This window comes from Phacochoerus africanus, chromosome 5 (assembly GCF_016906955.1).
Source record: "Phacochoerus africanus isolate WHEZ1 chromosome 5, ROS_Pafr_v1, whole genome shotgun sequence".
NCBI lineage: Eukaryota > Metazoa > Chordata > Mammalia > Artiodactyla > Suidae > Phacochoerus > Phacochoerus africanus.
Window position 1 is genome coordinate 106792108 of NC_062548.1, and position 22720 is coordinate 106814827.

Consider the following 22720-nt stretch of genomic DNA (forward strand, 5'->3'; position numbering starts at 1 on the left):
AAAAGGGAGGTCAGGGCTTTACTTGGCACACCCAGCAAGAGGTGTAGACAAATGGGAAGCCCAGAGAGGATTGTCTCTCACTACAGCAATCTATTATTTTCTTCCCTTTCTTGTGAGATTACTATCCATTGTCCCTAAATCACACCAAGATCTGTGAGTACCTTGTCCAAAAGGTACTTCTGGAAACTGAAAATCTTTTGCAAACTGAAGCAATAGATTATATAATGATTATAAAGTTTCTATTTAAAACTTCTCTTTCTAAAATTGGACCAGCTTTGTTGTTTAACATTGCCACTAAAGATCTCTAAAAGAGGTATTGCTCACTGAAAACCTCAAAGGAAATGATGAAGTTATGACCAGATCTCAACGCTGACAAATACCTCTGCCCAAAGGAGGTAATAAACAAGATCAGATCACTCCCCTCCTCACCCCATTGAAGTAAATCTATGATTATCAATTTAAAACAAAAGTTTGTGTATGTGTGTTTGGGGAATAGGGAAAAAGATCCAGATCTGCCTAGATATTTGAAAGCACAAGAAACTGCATGCTAGCATGGGTAATATCTAAAGGATGTATAATATTTTTTCTGGATAGAATACTTACCTAAATCACTAATCCTAAAATCAGCCCCTCATTGCTTATTTTTAAGGGAACCATGATTAGACACAGCCCAAAAGATTAGTCAGTAAACTGTCACAATGGTAAGCATCTAAAATAGGCTTCTCCTTCAATCCATTCCCAATTCTATTTTATCAGTTCCATGTTCCCAGGTAGCATCTTCATTCATCACGTCCTATGGTCACTAAACTTCCTCCTTTGTTACCTCTGCCATTCTCTTCCCATCAAGACCAATACCTCATCATTACATATCTCACTCTGCCTCAAGGACAGCTTGTTTATCTATAACTATAATTGCTACTAATTAAAACTACAACTTTGTCATGATAGCTCAGCCAAAAGTTAGAAAATCTTCTAGAACAAAGCTTCTCAAACTTTAGATACGTCAGAGTCACCAGGAGAGCATTTAAAAATACAGATTTCTGGGCACAATGAGGAATCCCAGAGATTGCGATTCAGTAGGTGTGCAGCTGGTCTTGAGAAAGTACATTTGCTTCAAGCTTCCTGACTAGAGGGGGTATTGATGTTGCTGGTCCACAAACCACACTCTGAGTAGCTATGTTCTAGATCATCTGGTAATAAACAACCCTCCAAGTGACACTCGAAAAGAATCTCACAGCAGCTTCCTACCTTAGCTGGAGTCCAGTAAGGACAAGGACAGTGAACAGTACCAGGATTCCTCCCCCAGTGCCTAGATACTAATACCTGAAGAGAAGTAAGGGAGGGGCGGAAAATGGGGGAACCCTGAATGTGACTGAACCTTTAACCCAAAAGGACTAGTTCTAAACTAGAACTGATTGAGTTAACCTGAATTGGCACATTCAAATTTTCTCACATTGGCCAAAACAGCAACCGTGAGCTACTCTAAATTCAGTTATAAAGTAATGTACAGTTACATGTTTAGCTGATCTGAGTGAGTGAATGCAGATTATTCAATCTTTTATATTAATGACAGTTATTTTTATAAACTGTTTACCAAATATACCTAATTACACAAAATAATAATGTTCATTGCTAAGTCAGCACCAGCTTAACTGTTATATTTTTTCTTTCATTATAACATTAAACTCTATCCACACAGGCTCACTGTTTGTAGTTTTTTACTCAGCATGATTATCTATGTGTGGTTTGAAAGGTAGAAAAATATTGCTTGGAGATCACTAAATAATTGCATAAGTTATTTCTAGAATTTCCTTATCCACTATTAGTTCCTTTTGAAAGAAAGTTTAAAAAATAACTTCACTAGACAGCAGTTATTGAATGCAGTCTAGTAAAGATAAAGTACATAGTCAAGAGTTTAAATGACCTAATGAGAAACTGGAAATAGTTTTAAAAACAGTAACAAAAAAGTATACATTTCGGGTCAATAAGCAAATACAAATGTGTTCCAGCAACATTAGAAGACTTATTTCCTTATCTGCACTCTTGACAACTCCAGCCTTTTGCCCCTCTATCAAACTCACCCTGCAAATCTCCTAATTTGGATCATTTAAGCCCTCTGACTTCCCCACTTTCATATATGAAATGCCAAGAACAAGAACAAAATCATGCTACAATGAAAACTGGTACAAAGTCTTGAACCTCAAGTGGAGCAACAGACTGCAGGGTAATCCTTATTCATGTTTCTGGTGAATGTCCTCTTTCAACCCCCGGAACGGATCCTCAAGACTTTCTTTGTACATATGTTCATTCACTTACTAATATAAGTATTTGATAACCATCTATAATGTGCCAGGCATTGTGATTAGCACTGGGGATACCACAGTAAACACATCAGTGCAGGCTCTTAAGGAAGCCACAGCCCTAAGACTTGGAAATTGACAGAGGATGGGAGAGGAAGGTGGTGGTGGGAAGAGAGGAGCCAAGAATCTCTTCTTCCTCAGTGCCTCAGCACACTTTCACCTCCACTCTAGAAGAGGACCTACTTCCCTGAGAAAACTGGGGTGATGAGGCAAGTACTCCTTCAGCTTCTGACTCTTCCACCCACAGAGGTATCTGCTCCATACTGCATAGAATCAGTACCATCGTCAACTGCAAGCAGGGAAAAAATGTTGCCAATTAAACTCTGCAGAGATACGATGCTATTAATTGGTCTAAGACACATCTTGATTTAGGAAATGTTAATTAAGATGTCATACAGTATGTCTGACCCCACACACTCCTCCTTAGTTAGCTTAGGCTTCAAGGACATGCAGAGGGAACTGGGTCTTCAGTAGAGCACTTCAGTAGCCAGGCCCCCTGAGAAGTAAAGTCTGAATTCAGCAGGCATTTCACACACACGTTGGCCTCACCCCTCGTCTCTCTATCTCCCAGGTCAATGCCTTTAGTGCACTCTGACACCTTGCACTTACTTTTCTAACTGGGGTTGAGGACGGACAGAGGCAGTGTAGCACAGCATATAGACCCTGCCCTTTACCAAGCAATTACTCAAACTTTCCCAGACTCCATCTCCTTATCTTTAGAATGAGGATAATAGTATTACCTTCCTCAGGGAGTTATTTGTATGGATTAAATGAAATAATGAGTATAAAACATTTAGGACAGGATCTAGGACAAATTATTTATGGAGTTGACTTGCATTTTTTTTTCTGCAGTATCTGTGCAGTCACAGAACTGGGACCTCTTCCTCTCTCTTACAAGAGACATAGACTACTGTGATATTTGAATGCATTGTATCAATTGGTCCTGGGCACTAGAGAGGGCATGTAGGATTCTAAGCTGTATCATTAGTTCCAAAAAACAGGGACACCCAGATTCACTTGTGGACTCGTAGGTAGAAGGAATGAATATGGTGCACTTCAAAGCACAAGAAGCAAGATCACTAGATGAGACTTCCAAAGACAAATGTCTCCAAATTAGAGGCAAAAGCCACGACACTGTAAGCTCCACAGCTGCAGGGATTTGTTTGTTGCTGCTGTACTACCTACAAGAGTGGAGCTCACAGTCAGTGGTCAGTAAACATTTATTTTAGAAATGCATGATTTTGTGTGATATTATATGCAAAATATGTATACACATACACAAAACATTCATATATTTATATATATTACCTGTTACGGTAATAGGGGCACTGACCAGGAAGAGAGTGCAATATAGAAAAAGGCTTAACCTAAGTAACATTTTTTTTTTTCCAAGCTAGAACTCTTGTTTGGAGTGAGAGTTTTGGAGACTTAATACTGTCAGTTCCCACTTTACCAAATACTATCTTGAGGTTAATAAAATTTCCTTAGAGTCTGCAGGTGATACTGTTCTTTCTTCTACATGTTAGCTCAAAACCTAAGCTACACTGCTACTAAAAGTGTCAGTCCATACTCCGTTTCATGGGTTATTTCCTGTATCTCCTCTTTGTTTTTGTATCCGACTTGAAAAGAAAAGTCCTCTCCAGGAGTTCCCTACGTGGCTCAGTGGTTAACAAACCCAACTACGATCCATGAGGTCAAAGGTTGATCCCTGGCCTTGCTCAGTGGGTTAAGGATTTGGCATTGTATGAGTGTAGGTCACAGACACGGCTTGCATCCTGCGTTGCTGTGGCTGTGATGTGGCTGGCAGCTGTAGCTCCAACTCAACTCTTAGCCTGGGAACTTCCATATGCTGCAGGTGTGGCCCTAAAAAGCAAATAAATAAATTAATTAATTAATTTAAAAAAAAGAAAAGTCCTCTCCTATACTTTTACTCTCTCTATATTGGCTTCTTCTCTGCAGCCTTAAAATACGTCCAAGTGCCTGCCCCCAGCCCCCCAACTGGAAACAAAGTCAAAAACAAAACAAAACAAAATTCTCTTTGAACCCAACATCCCCTTCTTGCATTATGTACTCTCCTTCCATTCAAAATCAAGCTCCTTGAAATAAAGGTCCACTCTGGTGTCCACATCTTTAACTCCTATGCATTTGCTCAGGCATAGTTCAGGTTTCTGTACTAATCGCTGCCTAGCAACTGCTCCTGCAAAGCTCATCAATACATGTCTTCCTACGACCCAAATCCAGGAAATACATTTGAGTCCTCATTTCATTTAACCCTAAATATTACAACTGAAAGGTACTTTTATACCCTGGGGGCCTAATCTACCTGCCACCTGATTTTGCACATAAAGTTTTATTGGAAGACAGCCATGACCACATTGTCTACGGCTGCTTTCAAGCTACAAGGGAGAGTTGAATAGTTGAGACAGAGACAATACAGTCTTCAGAGACTGAAATTCTTATAGAAAAAGTTTGCCAACATCTCTTCTAGTGTATTGGATACAATTGATCATTTCTATATAATTGACAAAATAACTTTGTTTTTAAAGAATTTACTATAGATTAGACACAGTGAAAAGTATATATGTGTGTGTGTGTGTGTGTGTGTGTGTGTGTATATATGTTTTTGTTTTTTTTTTTTGGTCTTTTTAGGGCCGCACTCGAGGCATATGGAAGTTCCAGGCTAAGGGTGGAACTGGAGCTGTAGCTGCTGGCCTACACCACAGCCACAGCAACATGGGATCTGAGCCTCTTCTGTGATCTACACCACAGCTCACAGCAAGGCTAGATCCTTAATTCATTGACCAAGGCTAGGGATCAAACCTGTCTCCTCATGGACACTAGTTGGGTTTGTTATGGCTAAGCCACAATGAAAACTCCCAAAGTATCTTCTTATATCATCTCATTTTAGACTTCAATCTCACTTTAGACTTCAATCGATTCAATCAAGACATGTATCATTGACCACAATTTAAGATGAATTAATTCAGGTTTGGAGAAGTGAAGTTACACAGCTAGTTAGAAGCTGAACCAGGACTCACAGTTGGGTCAGAACAATTAAAAAAACCCATGGCCTTCACCACTGATCTAGAAACTTTGCCCTCTCCTGGTTTCTTTGACATCTTTCTCCTCTGGTTCAATGCCCACATCCTTCTTTTGCAGGCTTATCCACTCTGCCTATTCCCACAGTACTGGCTCCAAAAGTCTCTTCCCTCCACTCTTTTCTTTCTTCCCATATTACACTTTCTGCCTGAGCAATGTCATCCATTCCTACAGCATTCACCATCACATACACACCGATCAGATGCCCAGCTCATGAACACCTTTCCCCAAAGAAATGCGTCTTCTATCAGCCACTCAGTCGCTTCCTTTCACAGGCTGCAGGTGGATGACTGCTCACACTGGCAGTGGCTTCCATCTCTCAGCAAGTTCTGCCCAAAAGAGTTTAGCATCTGGCTCTAGGATGCAAGGGCACTTGGCACTTACTGTTTGTTCCTGGCCTCTGGGGCTCTGGTTAAAACTGACTGAGAATATCCCTCTTTAACATTTTGTTACATTTTTAAAAAGTGTTTTACTTGTGAGACTTTGTTTTATGTCCTGCTATATCTTGAGAGCCTATATGGTGCCTACCACAGAAAGGACACTCATCAAATGAATAAAGGGGACTTCAACTGTCAGTGTTACCCTTCCCTTATTTAATTCATTTTTTAAAAGAAATTCATAGAAGAGAAGAGCTAAATGGCAAATAAACTATGAAAAGATGCCCAGTGTTATTAGTACTCAGGGAAAACTGAAATAATGATTAGGGTCCACATCATCTCCAACAGGTAGGTTAAAAATTAAAAAGTCTAACAATATAAGAATTAGTATGAAAAAATAAGAATTCTCATACACTGCTTATGGGTATGTAAATTGGTACACACCAAAGGAAAACTTAGTAAAAGGTAATAACAACGTATTTAGTCTACAACTCAGCAATTCCACTTCTAAGTATAAAACTTGGCATTAGGAGTTTCTGTCATGGCTCAGTGGTTAAGAACCCAACTTGTATCCATGAGGATGTGGGTTCAATCCCTGGCCTCGCTCAGTGGGTTAAGGATCTGGCATTGCCTTGAGCTGTGGTGTAAACTGCAGATGTGGCTCAGATCTGGTGTTGCAAGCAGGCAGCTGCAGCTCCAATTCAACCCCTAGCCTTGAAACTTCCATATGCTGCAGGTGTGGCCATTAAAAATAAATAAATAAATAAAAATTCAAAGTATTCTGCATATGCTTAAAAATTATGAATAAAGGTGTTCAATAAAGCATTGCTTGTATGAGGGGAAAAAAAAGGTGACCTAAACATCCATCAATAGGGAAATAAATTAAGGCACATTCATACAACAGGATGCAACAAAGCAACTGAAAAGAATGAAATAAAGTTACATATATAAATATGGAAATATCTCCCAAAAAAGTTGATTCAAAAGCAAGTTACGTAATGTTAGGTACCATACAATGCCACTTATGTAAAATTCAAGAACCAAAGACCATGTATTCACTGTTTATGTAAAACAAGCACTTGAAGGAGAAACACTTAAACTTTCAAAGAAAGAATGCACACCAACTTTAAGATAATAGTTACCTTTGAGAGAAAGACATACAGGAGGATTTCAATTGTATGTGTAATGCTTTATTTTAAAAAATAGATATGAAACAACAAAAAAATTTTTTGCAAACATTTACAACATGAATGAATACAAAATCACCACATACTGATTAATGTGTTAATACCTGAACTTGTTTATCTCTCAAGGCCTTGAAAAATGGAAGTTCAACACTAGAACTGACTTGGTGGAAGTAAACAGTGGTAAAAATAAAAAATATAAATGAATAAAAACCAAAGTCTATGTTTTGGCTCATGAAAATAAAAGTTTAGGAAGTTTTAAGATAAAACCTCAAAAACCTGCATCTGTTTGTAGTCTCACTCTCATGACCAGCTTCTATTATTTTATAAAGTATTATCATCTAAGGTACTAGGTATAATGGCTTAGCTTGTGCTGGTGCTCTCTGAGGGCAGATTTGTGGGGCTTCTTTTTCTTTTCAAATAACCAGCATTATGTCTGCTGATACTATCTGAAGGTATCATGTGAACTTAACACTAAAATGAAAATACCAAGTCAAGAAAAAAAGCAAGAAGGTCCATAAGGTCACTGTACAACCCTGCTTCACCAAACAGAATTGTCTAATTTTCAAATCCATGTATTCTCTTAAAGCCCATGTGAAAGGGAAGAACAATGGATTTTATTATGGGGTATTACTTTAACCTAAACTGGAATAAGATTTAACTTTTGAAAGGGAGGTTTCTACAGCTTTATATAACATTGTGATTTAAATAACACTTTTTAAATCCATAGTTTGATAGAGCAATACAGGTAAAAGATTGACAGAAGAAAGAAAAACAGGCAGCTTAAAAAAAGAAGATGAACTAAAAAATTTCAGACATAAGGAAAGACTTAAATGTAAACTGAAAACATCAGTGTGAACTAGTGACTTTAAAAATATTTAAAACTATTTTGGGGAGTTCCCGTTGTGGCTCAGCAGGTTATGAACCTGACTAGTATCCATGAGGATGTGGGTTTGATCCCTGGCCCCGCTAAGTCGGTTAAGGATCTGGCCTTGCTGTGAGCTGTGGCATAGGCTAGCAGCTGCAGCTCCAATTCGACCCCTACCCCAGGAACTTCCATATGCCGCAGGCACGGCCCTAAAAAAGCAAAAAAACAAAACAAAACAAAAAAAACAAAATACAAAAAACAACTTTGCTTTACCAGTTCCCCAAAGGGACCCAAACAGCCTGTGGTATCTTCTTGCCTAAAAAGAGTGCTCTTCCTACACCTCTATATACAATTTTGGTGTCTAGTATTATTTCTCACCAATGCTGCCAAGATGGTTGCTGATTCCAAGTCTTGGAGCAGTAGTAAACAAAATCTGTCAAAATTTAGTATTACAAAGAAGCAAAGATGTTTTCCAAGTTGTTCACGCTAATTCTAAGAAGGAAAAGGAAGAATCTTAGCAGGCCCTCAGATGGCCATGTCATAAGATTTTTGAGCCTTAGTCATCATCATCTCCACAATGAATTAAGTGTATAAATCCACAATGATACTAAGAGTGGCATGCAGAAGATTCTAAAAATGTTTACAGAAAACACATTCTACTGATCTACCCACTTAAGGTTTTGTCAACAACTAAGAATATAAGTAGAATTTCTCTTTTTTTGTGTAAAACTAATAGCATCAGCAAATTGTGACTGACATCTACTTTACTAAAAGAAGTCAAGATTTTTAGGTGCCTTTTGCAAAGGATAAAGTTACATATGGAACCTGAAATTGTCATTTGTCATTTCAATTTTGCTATCAAGGATGTCATGTATCAAAAACACAACCCATCTTCAATGTGGTAATGGGATTACGACTGTATCGCACCAGGGCCAGTTGTTTCTGTCCCAGGGAAGTTGCAAAAGGACAGGAAATTGAAAATGTATACAAATACACTTTATAAAACCATGTTTTCAAAAAACATTTTGCTTTTTTTTAGAAGTTTTTTTTAAAGATGTTTAAAAAAAGGCCTTTTTTAAGAAAGATGTATTAGATCTTTCTGTCTTAGTCCTTAAAGAAAAAGGAACAAATTGTCTTTGTTTTGTTGTCTTATTTTTCTAAAGTAGAGCTAAATAGGAAACATTTCTCTCCCTTTATGTTACGTGCCGTTCACTGAAATCTAGTCCATCACTAGGGTTCTATTATTATATCTACTCTAATATTCTTGGTAACAAAGGCACCCAGCATCAAGCAAGAGAAAGGGATGTCTTACTTGACATCAATCTTAAAGGTTTTTTTCTTTTTCTTTTCTTTTTTTTTATGTCCACACCCACAGCCTATGGAAGTTCCCCGGACAGGGAGTGAATCTGAGTGGCAGCAGTGACCTTCGCTGTAGCAATGATGGATCCTTTAACCCACTCTTCCAGGCTGGGATTGAAATTGCACCTCTGCAGCAACCTGAGCTGCTGCAGTTGGATTCTTAATTCACTTCACCACAGTAGGAACTCCTCAATCTTAGTTTTGATATGTCCACTTTTTATGAGAGGTATGTGACTACTATTTATAAATTTCACAAATCCTACTTTAACCCACAAAAGCAATTTCTATCTATATGACTTGAAGTTAATTAAGTCCCATAACTATCTTATTATTTTTCCTAAATGTATCCCATACTTATCCAAGGTTGCATGTCTTTCTAGAATATTAGAATTTCTTGAGCAAGGCTGTGCTCAGCTTAATCGGGGTCTTTTTAGATAAGGCTCACGGACCCTTTTGGCCTAATCTCGTTTGCCAGGGCTGCCATCCCTCACCTCAGTCTAGTGGATCTTCTCTGGCTAGGCTTTAGTCCATTATGCCCTTTCTAAGATGTGATTGCCAAAACTATACACAGGACTCCTGACAAGGAAAATACCACAGATTTCCATAATGGTCTTCAGGAACCCTCAATGATGCTCAATGTTATGTACAGACTTTTATCATTATTAGAGTACTAAGCTGCTATTCTCTACACTCATAATAGTAACAAGTGTCCTTTCTTTATCTCTCTCTTTTTTGTCTTTTTTAGGGCCACACCCACAGCATATGGAGGTTCCTAGGCTAGGGGTCAAATCAGAGCTGTAGCTGCCAGCCTACACCACAGCCATAGAAATGTGGGATTGGATCCAAGCCATGTCTGTGACCTACACTGCAGCTCACAGCAACCATCAGATCCTTAACCTGCCAAGTGGGTAGGGATTGAACCCGTGTCCTCATGGATACTAGTCGGGTTTGTTACTGCTGAGCCACAATGGGAAATCCCAGTGTCTTTTCTGAGTTACAGTTCTAAGTTATTTAGAACTCTTTTAGATTTCTTATAAACATTTCATTGCCTATTTTAAAGCCCAGTCTACAACTTCTTTGTTGTTGTTCGGGAACAAATTTTTTTGTCTTTTTTTTTTTTGCCATTTCTTGGGCCGCTCTTGCAGCACATGGAGGTTCCCAGGCCAGGGGTCGAATCGGAGCTGTAGCCACCAGCCTACACCAGAGCCACAGCAACTCGGGATCCGAGCCGCGTCTGCAACCTACACCACAGCTCACGGCAACGCCGGATCGTTAACCCACTGAGCAAGGGCAGGGACCGAACCCACAACCTCATGGTTTCTAGTCGGATTCGTTAACCACTTCACCACGACGGGAACTCCCAGGAACACAAATTTTTAAAACAGTCTTATCATTCATCTAGATCTTCTCGTCTCTCTCTGTAAGATTTTTCATAGAGTTATTTCTCCAGTTCTATATTCCAGTCCTGGCACTGATCTCAAAGACGTGATAAACCATTTACACTTCTTTACCTATGAAATCACCATTTTTTAAAAATTGTTTTTGTCTTTTTTTTAGGGCTGCACCCACAGCATATGGAAGTTCCCAGGCTAGGGGTCAAATCGGAGCTGAAGTTGCTTGCCTACACCACAGCCACAGCAACACAGGATTGGAGCCATGTCTTCAACCTACACCATAGCTCACGGCAACACTGGATCCTTAACCCACTGAGCGAGGCCAGGAATCCAACCCACATCCTCATGGATCCTAGTCAGGTTCGTTACTGCTGAGCCACAACGGGAACTCCTGAAATCACCCTTTAATCCTTACCCTGTGTTTCCTTTCTTCAAATCCCTTCTCCCAATTCTATATTTATTTAGCAGCTCACTCATTAATTCAGGAAATAGTTACTGGGGAATTCTCTGGTGATGCAGTGGGTTAAGGATCTGGCATTGTTACTCCTGTGGTTCAGGTTGCTACTGTGGCATGGGTTGGATCCCTGGCCTAGGAACTGCAGGCACAACCAAAAAGAAAACAAAAATGTAAACATAAAAAAGAAATAGTTATTGGCATCTATTCTGTGTTAGGCACAAGATAGATGTTAGGAATATGACAATGAAAACATAGGGTTCCTGCCCTAAAGAATTTCTGGCTATGTTGCATTCACTACTGCATCTTTATTTACTTGCCTATTTTACTCCCTGGAAACACTAGCAAGCACAGTTCCTTTCTTCATTTGTTCTTCCCCTAAAAGAATATTATTTATATTCTTGATTTTAGCATTCAATGAATTATCCCATGCAAGAATGAAACTGAATCACTTGTACATTCTCAAATCTTTTTAGATCTGTACTCCCTAATTCAGTAGACACTAGGCCCATGTGGCTATTTAATTTTAAATTAATTACAATAAAATGATATTAAAAATTCAGTTCCTCAATCATTAAATATATTAAAATAGCTGTTAAAATACTCTAAAGTATATATAGGGACATGTAATGAGAAGAGAAACTGAAAATACAAAAAGAACCCACAGAAATTCTAGAGGTAAAAATATTCACTGCGTAGAAAGAAAAAATTCACTGGATGTGACTGACTAATGGTAGACTGGACACTGCAAACGAGAAGATCATTGAACCTGAAGATAGAGCAAATTGAAGCCATCCAAACAGAGAGAAAAAAAGACGGATACAATGAACAGAGCTTCAGTAATCTGTGGAAAATATGAAATATTCTAATATACATATAACTGTATTCCCAGAAGGACAAGGGACTATTAAAATATTTGAAGACTAAGAGAATAAAAAGACAAGCCATGGACTGGGGAAAAAAAAAAAACTTGCAAAAGGCACATCTGATAAAAGATTGCTGTCCAAATATACAGAAAAAAAAAAAAAAACTTTAAAAACTCAGTAACAAGAAGACAAACAACCTGATATTAAAGTGGGCCTAAGCCTTTAACAGATATCTCACCAATGAAGATTTGCAAATGGCAAATAAGCATAGGAAAAGATGCTTAACATCATGTCATTAGGAAATTACAAATTAAAATAACAATGTAATAGCACTACACACCTACAGAATGACTAATATCTAGAAAAATGACCATACCAAATGCTAGTGAAGACGTGGAGTAATATTAACTCTTATACATTGCTGGAGGGGATGCAAAATGCTACAGTCGCTTTGTAAAAAAGTTTCGTTATTTCTTCATAGGAAAATCTACTCAACAGTTTGTAATAACCTACATGGGAAAAATGAATGGATACATTTATATGTATGACTGATTTATTTTGCTGTACACCTGAAACAAATACAACACTGTAAGTCACCTATATTCCAATTAAATTAAAATTTTAAAAATTAAAAAAAAAATTCAGTTCCTCAGTTGCACAAGCTACATTTCAAGTGCTTAACAGCCACATGTGGCCAGTGGCTATCATACTGGGCAGCACAGATTTACACCATTCCATTATCACAGAGAGTTCGATTAGATAGCACTTACTGGACAGTTCTCATGTAAAGGGTAACACAGTGGTCACATATAAAAATAGGTTACACATTTTGACAGATAATCACTGCCTTCCTCAATACTCACATGACGCCACCTAGCACATTAGTTGCTTTTATTTTTGTTGTCATTGAGGTCTAAACTAAAATACTGACCTCTACTGAATATGGTTTTATGTGTAACATAAGCCAAAATAATCACTCTTCATGCGTTCTTAGTAACAGAATATATGATTGGAAATGTATAATGAACGTACCTAAGCAATAACAATAATGCAATTAATAATCAATTCAACATGGGAAACATCTTGAAGAAACTTACCCTCCTTCACTTTCTGCTTCCTCTGAACTATTACTTGTTGCTGAACTTTGAACTGTGGTAAGTCTTCTTTTTCTAGCTCTGTGCTGAGGACTTATCTTATGAACAGTTATCTTCCCTCCAAGTTCACCTTGTATATATTCCTCCAGCTTTGGAATGGTTTCTTTAAGAACTCTGATTTCCTCTTTGAGTTCTTCCATATTTGTCAGTAATTCATTTAACTTCTCCAGTATCTGAAGTTGCCTTCCTTGAAAGGTTGCTGTTGTTTCTTGACCATTATGTGTTTCATCTTGCAAAGTCATCAAATCAAAGGCATTACTCAGAGAAAGAAATCCAGGTAAATCCATCGCTGTCCTTGGTTTACGAACCTTGTGGTACCACAAAAGAAGCAAGCTGATTCCTGTAGTTCCCACCACGATGCCAAGTATCACTTCTTTGTTTGTGGAATGAGGCATTTCTTGGTTTTTGCTTCTAAAATTAAAAGCATAAATGTAAACAAACAGTTTCTGTCTTTGTCCAAGAAAAAAATATTAGAGCTTTCTCCATCAATAAAAGCCAAGTCTGGAGTTCCCATCGTGGCACACTGGTTAACGAATCTGACTAGGAACCATGAGGTTGCGGGTTCGATCCCTGGCCTTGCTCAGTGGGTTAAGGATCCGGTGTTGCCATGAGCTGTGGTGTAGGTTGCAGACGCGGCTCGGATCCCATGTTGCTGTGCCTCTGGTGTAGGCCGGTGGCTACAGCTCCAATTGGACCCCTAGCCTGGGAACCTCCATATACCACAGGAGTGGCCCTAAAAAAGGCAAAAAGACAAAAAAAAAAGTCAGTGAGAGGGAAAAAAAGATATGTACAGAGAAAAAAAGATTATAGCAGATACTGTCTCAGAGATGTCACCTCAGAAACTATTCAAGCCAGTAAACAATGGAGTAATATCATTAAAGTGCGGAAAGAAACTGTTAACTTGCATTTCTACACTCAGTAAAATATTTTTCAAAAATGAGGGTAAAATACCTGTTTTAAACGGGAAAACTGGGAGAATCCATTATCAGCAGCTATTCACTAGAAGACATGCTAACACAGCTTCTTCAGGCAGAAGGAAAATAACAGATAGAAACCTGGATCTATACAAAGGATGAAGATCACCAGTAGTGGCAAATATGTGACTAAATATAAAAGTGATTTTTCTCATTTTATGATTTATTCATAAAATATTTGATTATTGCAAAAATGACAATAACATATCATGGGGTTTCGATCATAAGTGGGAGCAAGAAAGTAGGACAAGAGCCCAAAGGATAGAAAGGGACAAAGAGAAGATACTGTTCTAAGAGTCCTAGGTTATAAAGCAGTGTTATAAGTTAAAGACCCTTAGTCGGAAACCCAAGGGCAACCACTCAAAAAACAAAAACAGTAACAACAAAAATACTCCAAACGGTATAAATAACCAGCCAATAGGGGAAATAAAAATGGAATATTGAAGATATTTAATTAGTCCAAAAGTCAGAAAAGAGTGGGAAAAAAAATTGGCAAACAGAAAAGTAGAAGAAATGTCATTACTATACAGCAAAATGGTGCAAAAAGATGGATAAATAACATTATTTTTGTTTGCCAATGGATTTATTTTTTTTAAGATTAAATAAATAAAAATAAGGATTGGAGAATTGCTGCAATAAACATGAGAAGGCAAAGGGGATGGATGGTCTCCAGTGGGCAAGTACAGAGGTTGACCTTTGATGGAACCACAATCTATTCATTCATAGCAATGAAAGAAAAGGCAGATTATGTGAGCAGCTTCAGGAAGGTGGGCAGATGTTATGGTGGGACCTTATGAAAGTTCTCTTTGATTGCTTCGTTATTCTAAGTGAAATGGGAACAAAATAAATATCTGAGAGGGAGAATGGGGGAATGAGTATTGTAAAAACGCAAATTCTAAATTCAGCTATATATGTTTAAATATGCCTTCCTATATTTTCACATACTCAAAGTATTATTGTTTCCTGTACTCTAAATGATCAAATAAGCATGATATTTCAAATGATACCCTATGGAAGAAAAAGAATAAGAAGAGTCTATTTCCAGGATGTCTGCCTAAATGAATATCTCTAGATTTCTCAGTAATATGCTAGACTATATGCATTGAACACAGGGAGTGTCTCATCTGGATGCTCTGTTTCATTATAGGTCTAAGTATAAAAGAAGTAGAACTAATGATTTTAAAATAATAGTCTTCCAGGAGTTCCTGTTGTGGCTCAATAGGTTAAGAATCCGACTAGCATCCACAGGATGTGGGTTCGATTCCAGGCCTTGCTCACTGGGTTAAGATCTGGAGTTGCCTCAAGCTGAGATGCAGTTTGCAGACGCAGCTTCAATCCTGCGTTGCTGTGGCTGTGGTGTAGGCCAGCAGCTGCAGCTCTGATTTAACCCCTAGCCTAGAAACTTCTATATGTCACACATGCAGCCCTAACAGAAAAAATAATAATAATCTTATAGAAATTACCTTAGGCGTTGGTGAACATTATATCCAAGAGACATGAGTATTTTTACCTAATTAGTATAAATGTGAACTCTAACCATCTGTCCACTCCCATCCTATCCAGGAGGCATGTCAACAGTAGATTCGGATCAATTTGTAACTTTGGCTTAAGTTGGAGGGAATTATTATTAGCTGTTCAATTTTATTTCCATAAAAAATTATATTGGAAAACTGAATTATCTTGAAAGAGCATTATCAAAAGGCCACAGGTGTAAGAAAAGTCACTAACCGCTCATGATTTAACATTTGCATCATATCTAATAATCATGCATCAAGCTTGACCATCTTGGCTCTTTTTTTTTTTTTTTTTTTTAAAGGGCCACACCTGCAGCATATGGTAGTTCCCAGGCTAGGAGTCAAATCAGAGCTGCAGCTGCCAGCCTACACCACAGCCACAGCAACTTGGGATCCAAACCCTGTTTGCGACCAACACCACAACTCACAGCAATGCTTAACCCACTGAGTGAGGCCAGGGATTGAACCTGAATCCTCATGGATACTAGCCGGGGCTGTAACCTGCTGAGCCACAATGGGAACTCCTTGGCTCTTTTTTGTCAATATAAAAATTAATGCAGGATGTTCATATGCTGAACTTGACAAGGTCAATTAAAAGAAATGTTCCTATTCTGATTGGTTTCTTGGCTCATTCCTGCTGGGCCCTCTTTACATTAAATTTTACGTTAGAAAACACACCCTAGTTTGATTTTTTTTCATGTATTAAATAAATAAATGGAAGTTAAAATCTACCTAGGAAGATCTTATTCCTGACATGGTACAGGTTTAAACAGGTGAGAAAGACTATCAACTTTTGTTTGACCTATTCTTTAGGAATTAAACCAATCCCAAATTATCTCTTTGAGGCAGGTCCTATTATTATCTCTATTTTGCAGATAAGTAAACTAAGGCACATAGTTGTCAACTGTGTCACCTAGGGGTCACCAACTAGTAATGAGAACTGTTACCCTTGATAATTCCTGGATGTACTGCTGATTTAGAAAGCAACAACAAGGACATGAAGGAGAATGCTGACTGGGCAGAGGTGTTCAGAACTGAAAAACGATTTCAGAACTACAAAAATCAACTGAGGAAAAAATTAGAATCAATGGAGCAGTTATTGGTTTTAAATATCCACAATTAGAGAATAATAGCTCAAGCTATGTTTGAGTTTTACATGTATATAAAATGAATGTGCTTATGAGCCAGTAATTTTTTTTTTTGTCTTTTTGCCATTTCTTGGGCTGCTCCCGAGGCATATGGAAGTTCCCAGGCTAGGGGTTCAATCAGAGCTGAAGCTGCCGGCCTACACCAGAGCCAAAGCAACACGGAATCCGAGCCTCGTCTGCAACCTACACCACAGCTCATGGCAGCGCCGGATCCTTAACCCACTGAGCAAGGCCAGGGATCGAACCTGCAACCTCATGGTTCCTAGTTGGATTCGTTAACCACTGAGCCATGATGGGAACTCCGTAAGTCACTAATTTGAAAAAAGTCATTCATATAAAAATAGTAATACAGAAGAGTAATAAATGAGAACGCTTGCTTGCCTACAGTATTATTTCAAAGGTTATACTATATATTACATTATTTACTTATCTTTAATAGAATTACCATATTAGCAGGATACACTTGCACTTTACTGTGTTTATAAAAACACAGTAATTTAAAAATATAGTGACTAGATAATCAGGTAAAGTGTCCCTGTTTCAATTTGCAAGGTGCTAATAACAATGTAAAAGAACAGATTTTATTACAAATTATTGGCATCTAAATTTAATGTGTAATAGATAATTAAAGGTTATTTGCAGAGATTAGAATCAAAAATTCTGCTGAAATAGCAAATCATCAAAAAGTTGACTCTACAGAAATCTCTACAATTCCTTTGTAGAAACTGTCAAAAATTAACTTCAGAAAAAATTTAATGTTCATGTTCTAGTTTTAATTAACGTTAATTTTGAGATATGGAAATTATGCTTTACCAAGTTATTTACAATGGTTTCAGCAATATCTAGCATCTATATTCACTTAATTCATCAGGAGATTCGTAGCGGGAAATACATAAAATATAGAACTCTGATAAACTCGGGAGATGAAAAATTTCGCAAGACAGGTAAAGGCACAGTACAGGTTACAAACAACCCTAAATTTTTAGTTTCCCAAGGGAATTGCTCTGAGCCCTTGAACTGGCCATTAGATTCTCACAGTGACCTGGATAACTTGATACTTTCAAAGTGAATTCTAATACTCACATTTCACTCGGTTTTCATTATTTTTCCTATCTTAAAACCTTTTTTTTTTTTTCCATCTAGGGCTCCCTCATGTTTGGCTTATTTGCAAATGTTTGCCGCACTGAAAACCTGGCCTTCATTTTGTGTAAAATAGGTAGAGAATCCCAGTTTGAGCAAAACAAAACAAAACCGTTTGCAGAAGGCTGAAGGGTTAAGAAAGACCCGGGTGAGAGGCTACTAAGTGTCTCCCGAAGAAACTCATCGTGGTTTTCAGGGACCTGCCAGGCCGAGGCAGCACTCTGCTGGGTCCCCACGCACCCCACGACGGGCGCCCGCGCGGAAATACTGACGACCTCAGCGGTTGAAGCTTGCGAGGCGCTGGCTGGGCAAGCGCTGCGCCGAGGTAGCTGCCAAGACAACCATCTGCAGCGCCCAGAAGCAGGAGGATGCCTCGCAAGGGATGCGGCGGCGAGAAGGACGCACACACGACCCGGAAGTGCGGTGGCCGCCGCCGGAAATGCCCCCTCAGCTCTCGACCCCCCGGCGGCGTACGCCTGAACCCGCCGACCCGCACGCTGCCTACCTGTGCGCGCCCTTGTGCTCCCTGCTAGGGCCTTTCTGCAGTCGGAGACCTGCAACTTGAGGAGGAGCCGTCGAGAGGGAAGTGGCGGGCCGACAGTAGCCCCGGAGCCTGTGGGTCCCAAGGTCCGGCGGTGTCCTGACCCAGATAGTGGAGGCGCCGGGGGAGGAGTTCTCGCCTGCTCACACTGCGGCTCCCGCCTCTTTCCCGCCGAGCGATCAACTCACGGGCGGGTGGCCTGCGCACCTTTTACGGACGGAGACCAGTGCGCTCCACCTGGCCCCTGGGCTTGCACCGGACTTTGCCGCTGGGTGCCGCCTCTCTCACAGCTCGTCTCCCAGCCCCGAGCACAGCGCCCTGGCTCAGGGCCACCGCGCCCGGCCCAGCCCGGCCCGGTGGGAGGCTCGGGGCGTGCTTTTTGCCTCCAGCGCGCTTTCTCCCATCACCGGCTCCCCAAACCCACCCTCACTCGGGTTCTTTCCTTCCCCAAAAACATCCCCTGCCCTAGTATCACCCTTCTTTAGTTCCCCTTTCTAAGCACAACCTTGAACTCTCCGCATGACAATCAAACGCGGAGATCTTGCACGAATTAATCAGGTTTTCCTGATTTCACTTTATCTTTCAATGATTTAAATCACCAGCCTCCTGGTCCCTACCCCCCCCCCCCCCTCCTTCTGAGTTGCCTTTAGGCAAAACCCACTGTCTTCTCAGATGCTTTTAAAGTTTGAGATTTTACCCAGCTTCACTTTCTGTGGTTTGTATAATGAAAATAAAAATCTGCCAAATAAACTCTTCATAACTGCACACTCATTCCTTTCTGTATTGTCTTCACCTTGAGCTTTAAATTCAGGCTTGCAGAAAACTTAGTCTTGAGTACTAAATTCCCCACATTGCGCTGAATGGAATTAAAAACGGGTGCACTCCGATTTATCAAAACAAAAACGAACAAAAAATGTCTATAAAAAATCGGAAGGCTAATTTCACAATCCATACACAACTGTTTACTAATAGAGGTTCTATAGGACTTTAAGATTATAATTTTTTTTTTTTGTCTTTGTTGTTGTTGTTGTTGCTATTTCTTGGGCCGCTCCCGCGGCATATGGAGGTTCCCAGGCTAGGGGTCCAATCGGAGCTGTAGCCACCGGCCTACGCCAGAGCCACAGCAACGCGGGATCCCAGCCGCGTCTGCAACCTACACCACAGCTCATGGCAATGCTGGATCGTCAACCCACTGATCAAGGGCAGGGACCGAACCCGCAACCTCATGGTTCCTAGTCGGATTCGTTAACCACTGCGCCACGGCGGGAACTCCTAAAATATTTTTTGAGCTTTAAGCAAGGTGCATTGCAGAATAAGTAAGCCTAGTCAAGTCATTTTATTAAAACTAAGTTGTATTTTAGAAAACAGCAGATTAATTACTTAGCCTCTAAGATTTGAAACTATAAAGCACTTCCTTCTAAGAAACACTTCAATCTGTTATGGTTTACAAAGATATTACAATATAATGCTAATATTTGCTTTGTTTAACCAGAATACAATATAATGTAAACCTGTCTAGCAGGGTGAAAAATTTTTTTTCCCTTTAGGATCAATATCTCTTTCAGGAGATTCAATAGTATGCAAATCAATCTATAGAGACAATCACTGTCCTGATGCAATAAAGACACATTAATTAATGTGCCACTGTTAAAACTTTTTCCAGTTTATTAAAGTTGTAGTCTTATCTTAAAATTAAGACATATATTTAGACCCTCATTCAGAGAAGTGAATCTAGAAAAAGATGAAATTTGCCACTGTAATAATTTTAGAAGAAAGCTCATAAAGCAAGTGACTAAGCCATTTGTATTGTTACCAAAAATAATTGTTGGAGTTTCATGATGGCTCAGTGAGTTAAGGATCTGGCACTGCCACGGCTATGGCTTGGGTTGGATTCCTGGCCAGGGAACTTTCACATGCTGGAGAAACAACAAAAACAACAAAATTGTAGTTTAATTTTTTTTAGAACTAGGAATATATCTTACTATGAAATTAATCATATATAAAGTGTGGTTTGTTTCCTAAATAACTCCATAAAATCCTTCATAAGCCATATGATAATATGCTCTATGGTTTTCAGATGAATTCTAACTCAGAACTGCTGATGTCAGTAAATCTCTATCCATTGCTATGGCCTTGGCTGCTTCCACTTAAAAAAAAAAAAGTAACCTTGACCTCACCAGCTGCAGCAGCTAATAACTAACTGTCCAATGGAAAGAGAGACCCATGCTCCAGCAATGACGTCTACTTACCAGCCTCTGCCAGGTTTCTAGCAATAAGTGAACTACCCATTCAGCCATAGGGCTCTTTGACTTTCCCACATGAAACAAAATAACCCTTTCACTGCTCCTTAAAACAAACAAACAAAAAGGCAATTCTGACAGTAATGTTCCTTCTCTTAGTAATAGAAACCTCCCATTTCTCAAACGGAAGGGTCCTGGGAGGAACTTTTCTTCTGGACGTAATTACTGGCTAGGCACTCGTGGTACAGGAATCACAAATCAGGAAGTGTTTTATTTCATAAATGAAAAAAAATGTCAACAAACTAAATTTGAATAATTTCATTATTTACATACAGAAATTTTACAGAGTGATAATAGCTTCAAAATTTTTTCATAAAGCATTTAATTTTGAAAATCCAACTTTAGACACAAAGGCACTTCCATTATTTTCTTCTGCTAAATGTTTGCAATTATGGAGACCATAATTAGGTATCATTATTTTCTCCTTTTTTTAAGAAGTAGAATCTGTAAAGATCTTTCATCAAAATAATATATTGCTACTGTGGCTTAGGTTATGGCTTCAAAGTGAAATTTTCAGTTGATCCAAACACTTTAAAATATTTTGGTACCACCTGTTATCCTTCTAAAAACCCTGTCTGCCACCTCTCATGGTACTACCATATCTCACATCCATCACTATCAAAAAATTTAAGAGAAAAATTTCCACTCACAAGCTTTGCTTCCTGGCTCCTTACCCACTTATCAGCTCGCTGCAGAAACCACTAAAATTGCACTGAAACTGCTCTGAGGACAAGGTCTCCTGATTTCCCCAGATAGTGGCTTTTCATCTCTTTAGAGAGTTTCTCAACTACAGTACTATTGATTTTTTTGAACTGGAGAATTATTTGTTGCAGAGAGAATTCTCTGTTGTGAGGTATTTAGCAGCATCCCAAGCCTGGACCCACGAGTAAATTAATATGTAAGGACATTTTCCTAGAGAATTAAACAATGCCTGTGTAGGCTTGATAGGTAAAGTCCTAGCATTGAAAGATAATGATATAAATTTTTAATTTCTAAGTTTTGGGCAACGTCTCTTAAAAGCAGGGGCCATGTTTTATTCATTTTTCTACTGTCAGTACTTGGTGTTCAGTAATATAATACTTGAATGAATAAATGGATTGATGGATAAATTAAAATACCTAGGTATCTGAATTTTCCATTTTTCAACCAGAAGCTTTGGCAAGTTTGCACATATGTGACCAGTCTATGTGAATGCTTTAAAAAAATCATTTTAATTGGCTCACTCCAAGTAAGGTAGCTTAAAGGGACAAAGTCCCATTGGTCACGGAACATGGAATTATAGGGAAGCTGAAAAGGGAGAAATGAAATTTCTGCAATTAGATAGAAATGTTGACATCAACTCATATCTGTAAATTTTGCCTAAAGCCAGCTCTGTTTATCAAAGTACTTTTCTCGTCAGAATTATACTATCCAGGGTTTGGAATGCTTTCAAAATATATGTATACTTAAAATATTTTAGTGTCACTGGTTTCTGCTTTGCCAGGCCCATTAAATCTTTTAGGTAGCACTTGTAACTAAGAAGACAAACTGAAAGACTGGGATACTTATGTGCATATATATCAACTAGTTGCTCATTGATTATGTAGATTCTCTGACCACCAAACTGTCAGATTCTTAATTCTGAGATGGGGTCCAGGAACTTGAACTTCAAAATATCCTGAGTTGCTGTTGCATAGACCATCCTTTGAGAAACATCACATAGCCGAATTTCTAAAGTGAAACTGAGATCATCAGGCAGCCTTATTCTAGAGGAACAACTGTTGAATACGTTTTTTTAATCCACTTGTTGTCTTTTACGCAAAAAAGACCATGCTGAAAGAAACAAAATGAAGTTCTGGTTTCAGAAACTGAGTACTTCATTAGGGGTTCTCCTAGTAATTTCCCATGTTGGGGGGTGGGGGGAGGGGAAGGGAGAGAGGAAGAGAGAGAGGGAGAGGGAGGAGAGATAGGGAGGTGGGGGAAGCAGTACGAAAATACTTCCCTTTCTT

At 38.9% G+C, this 22720-nt stretch overlaps 1 protein-coding gene across 4 annotated transcripts in view; it reads right to left on the reverse strand.

Annotated features, from left to right (window-relative positions):
• RMDN2 (regulator of microtubule dynamics 2) overlaps positions 1–18849 on the reverse strand; it is a 71836-nt gene extending 52987 nt beyond the window's left edge. The window contains exons 1-2 of one of the 4 annotated variants that reach the window (XM_047782264.1): positions 18397–18849; positions 13059–13526 (exon numbers count right to left, since the gene is read on the reverse strand). In XM_047782264.1, the coding sequence (XP_047638220.1) occupies positions 13059–13510 (452 nt within the window). In that variant the 5' untranslated portion in view covers positions 13511–13526; positions 18397–18849. Of the gene's footprint in view, positions 1–13058; positions 13527–17834; positions 17861–18131; positions 18305–18396 lie in introns of those variants that run through there. The other 3 variants (XM_047782267.1, XM_047782265.1, XM_047782266.1) reach the window with 3 other exon arrangements.
• Positions 18850–22720: the final 3871 nt, after the last annotated feature.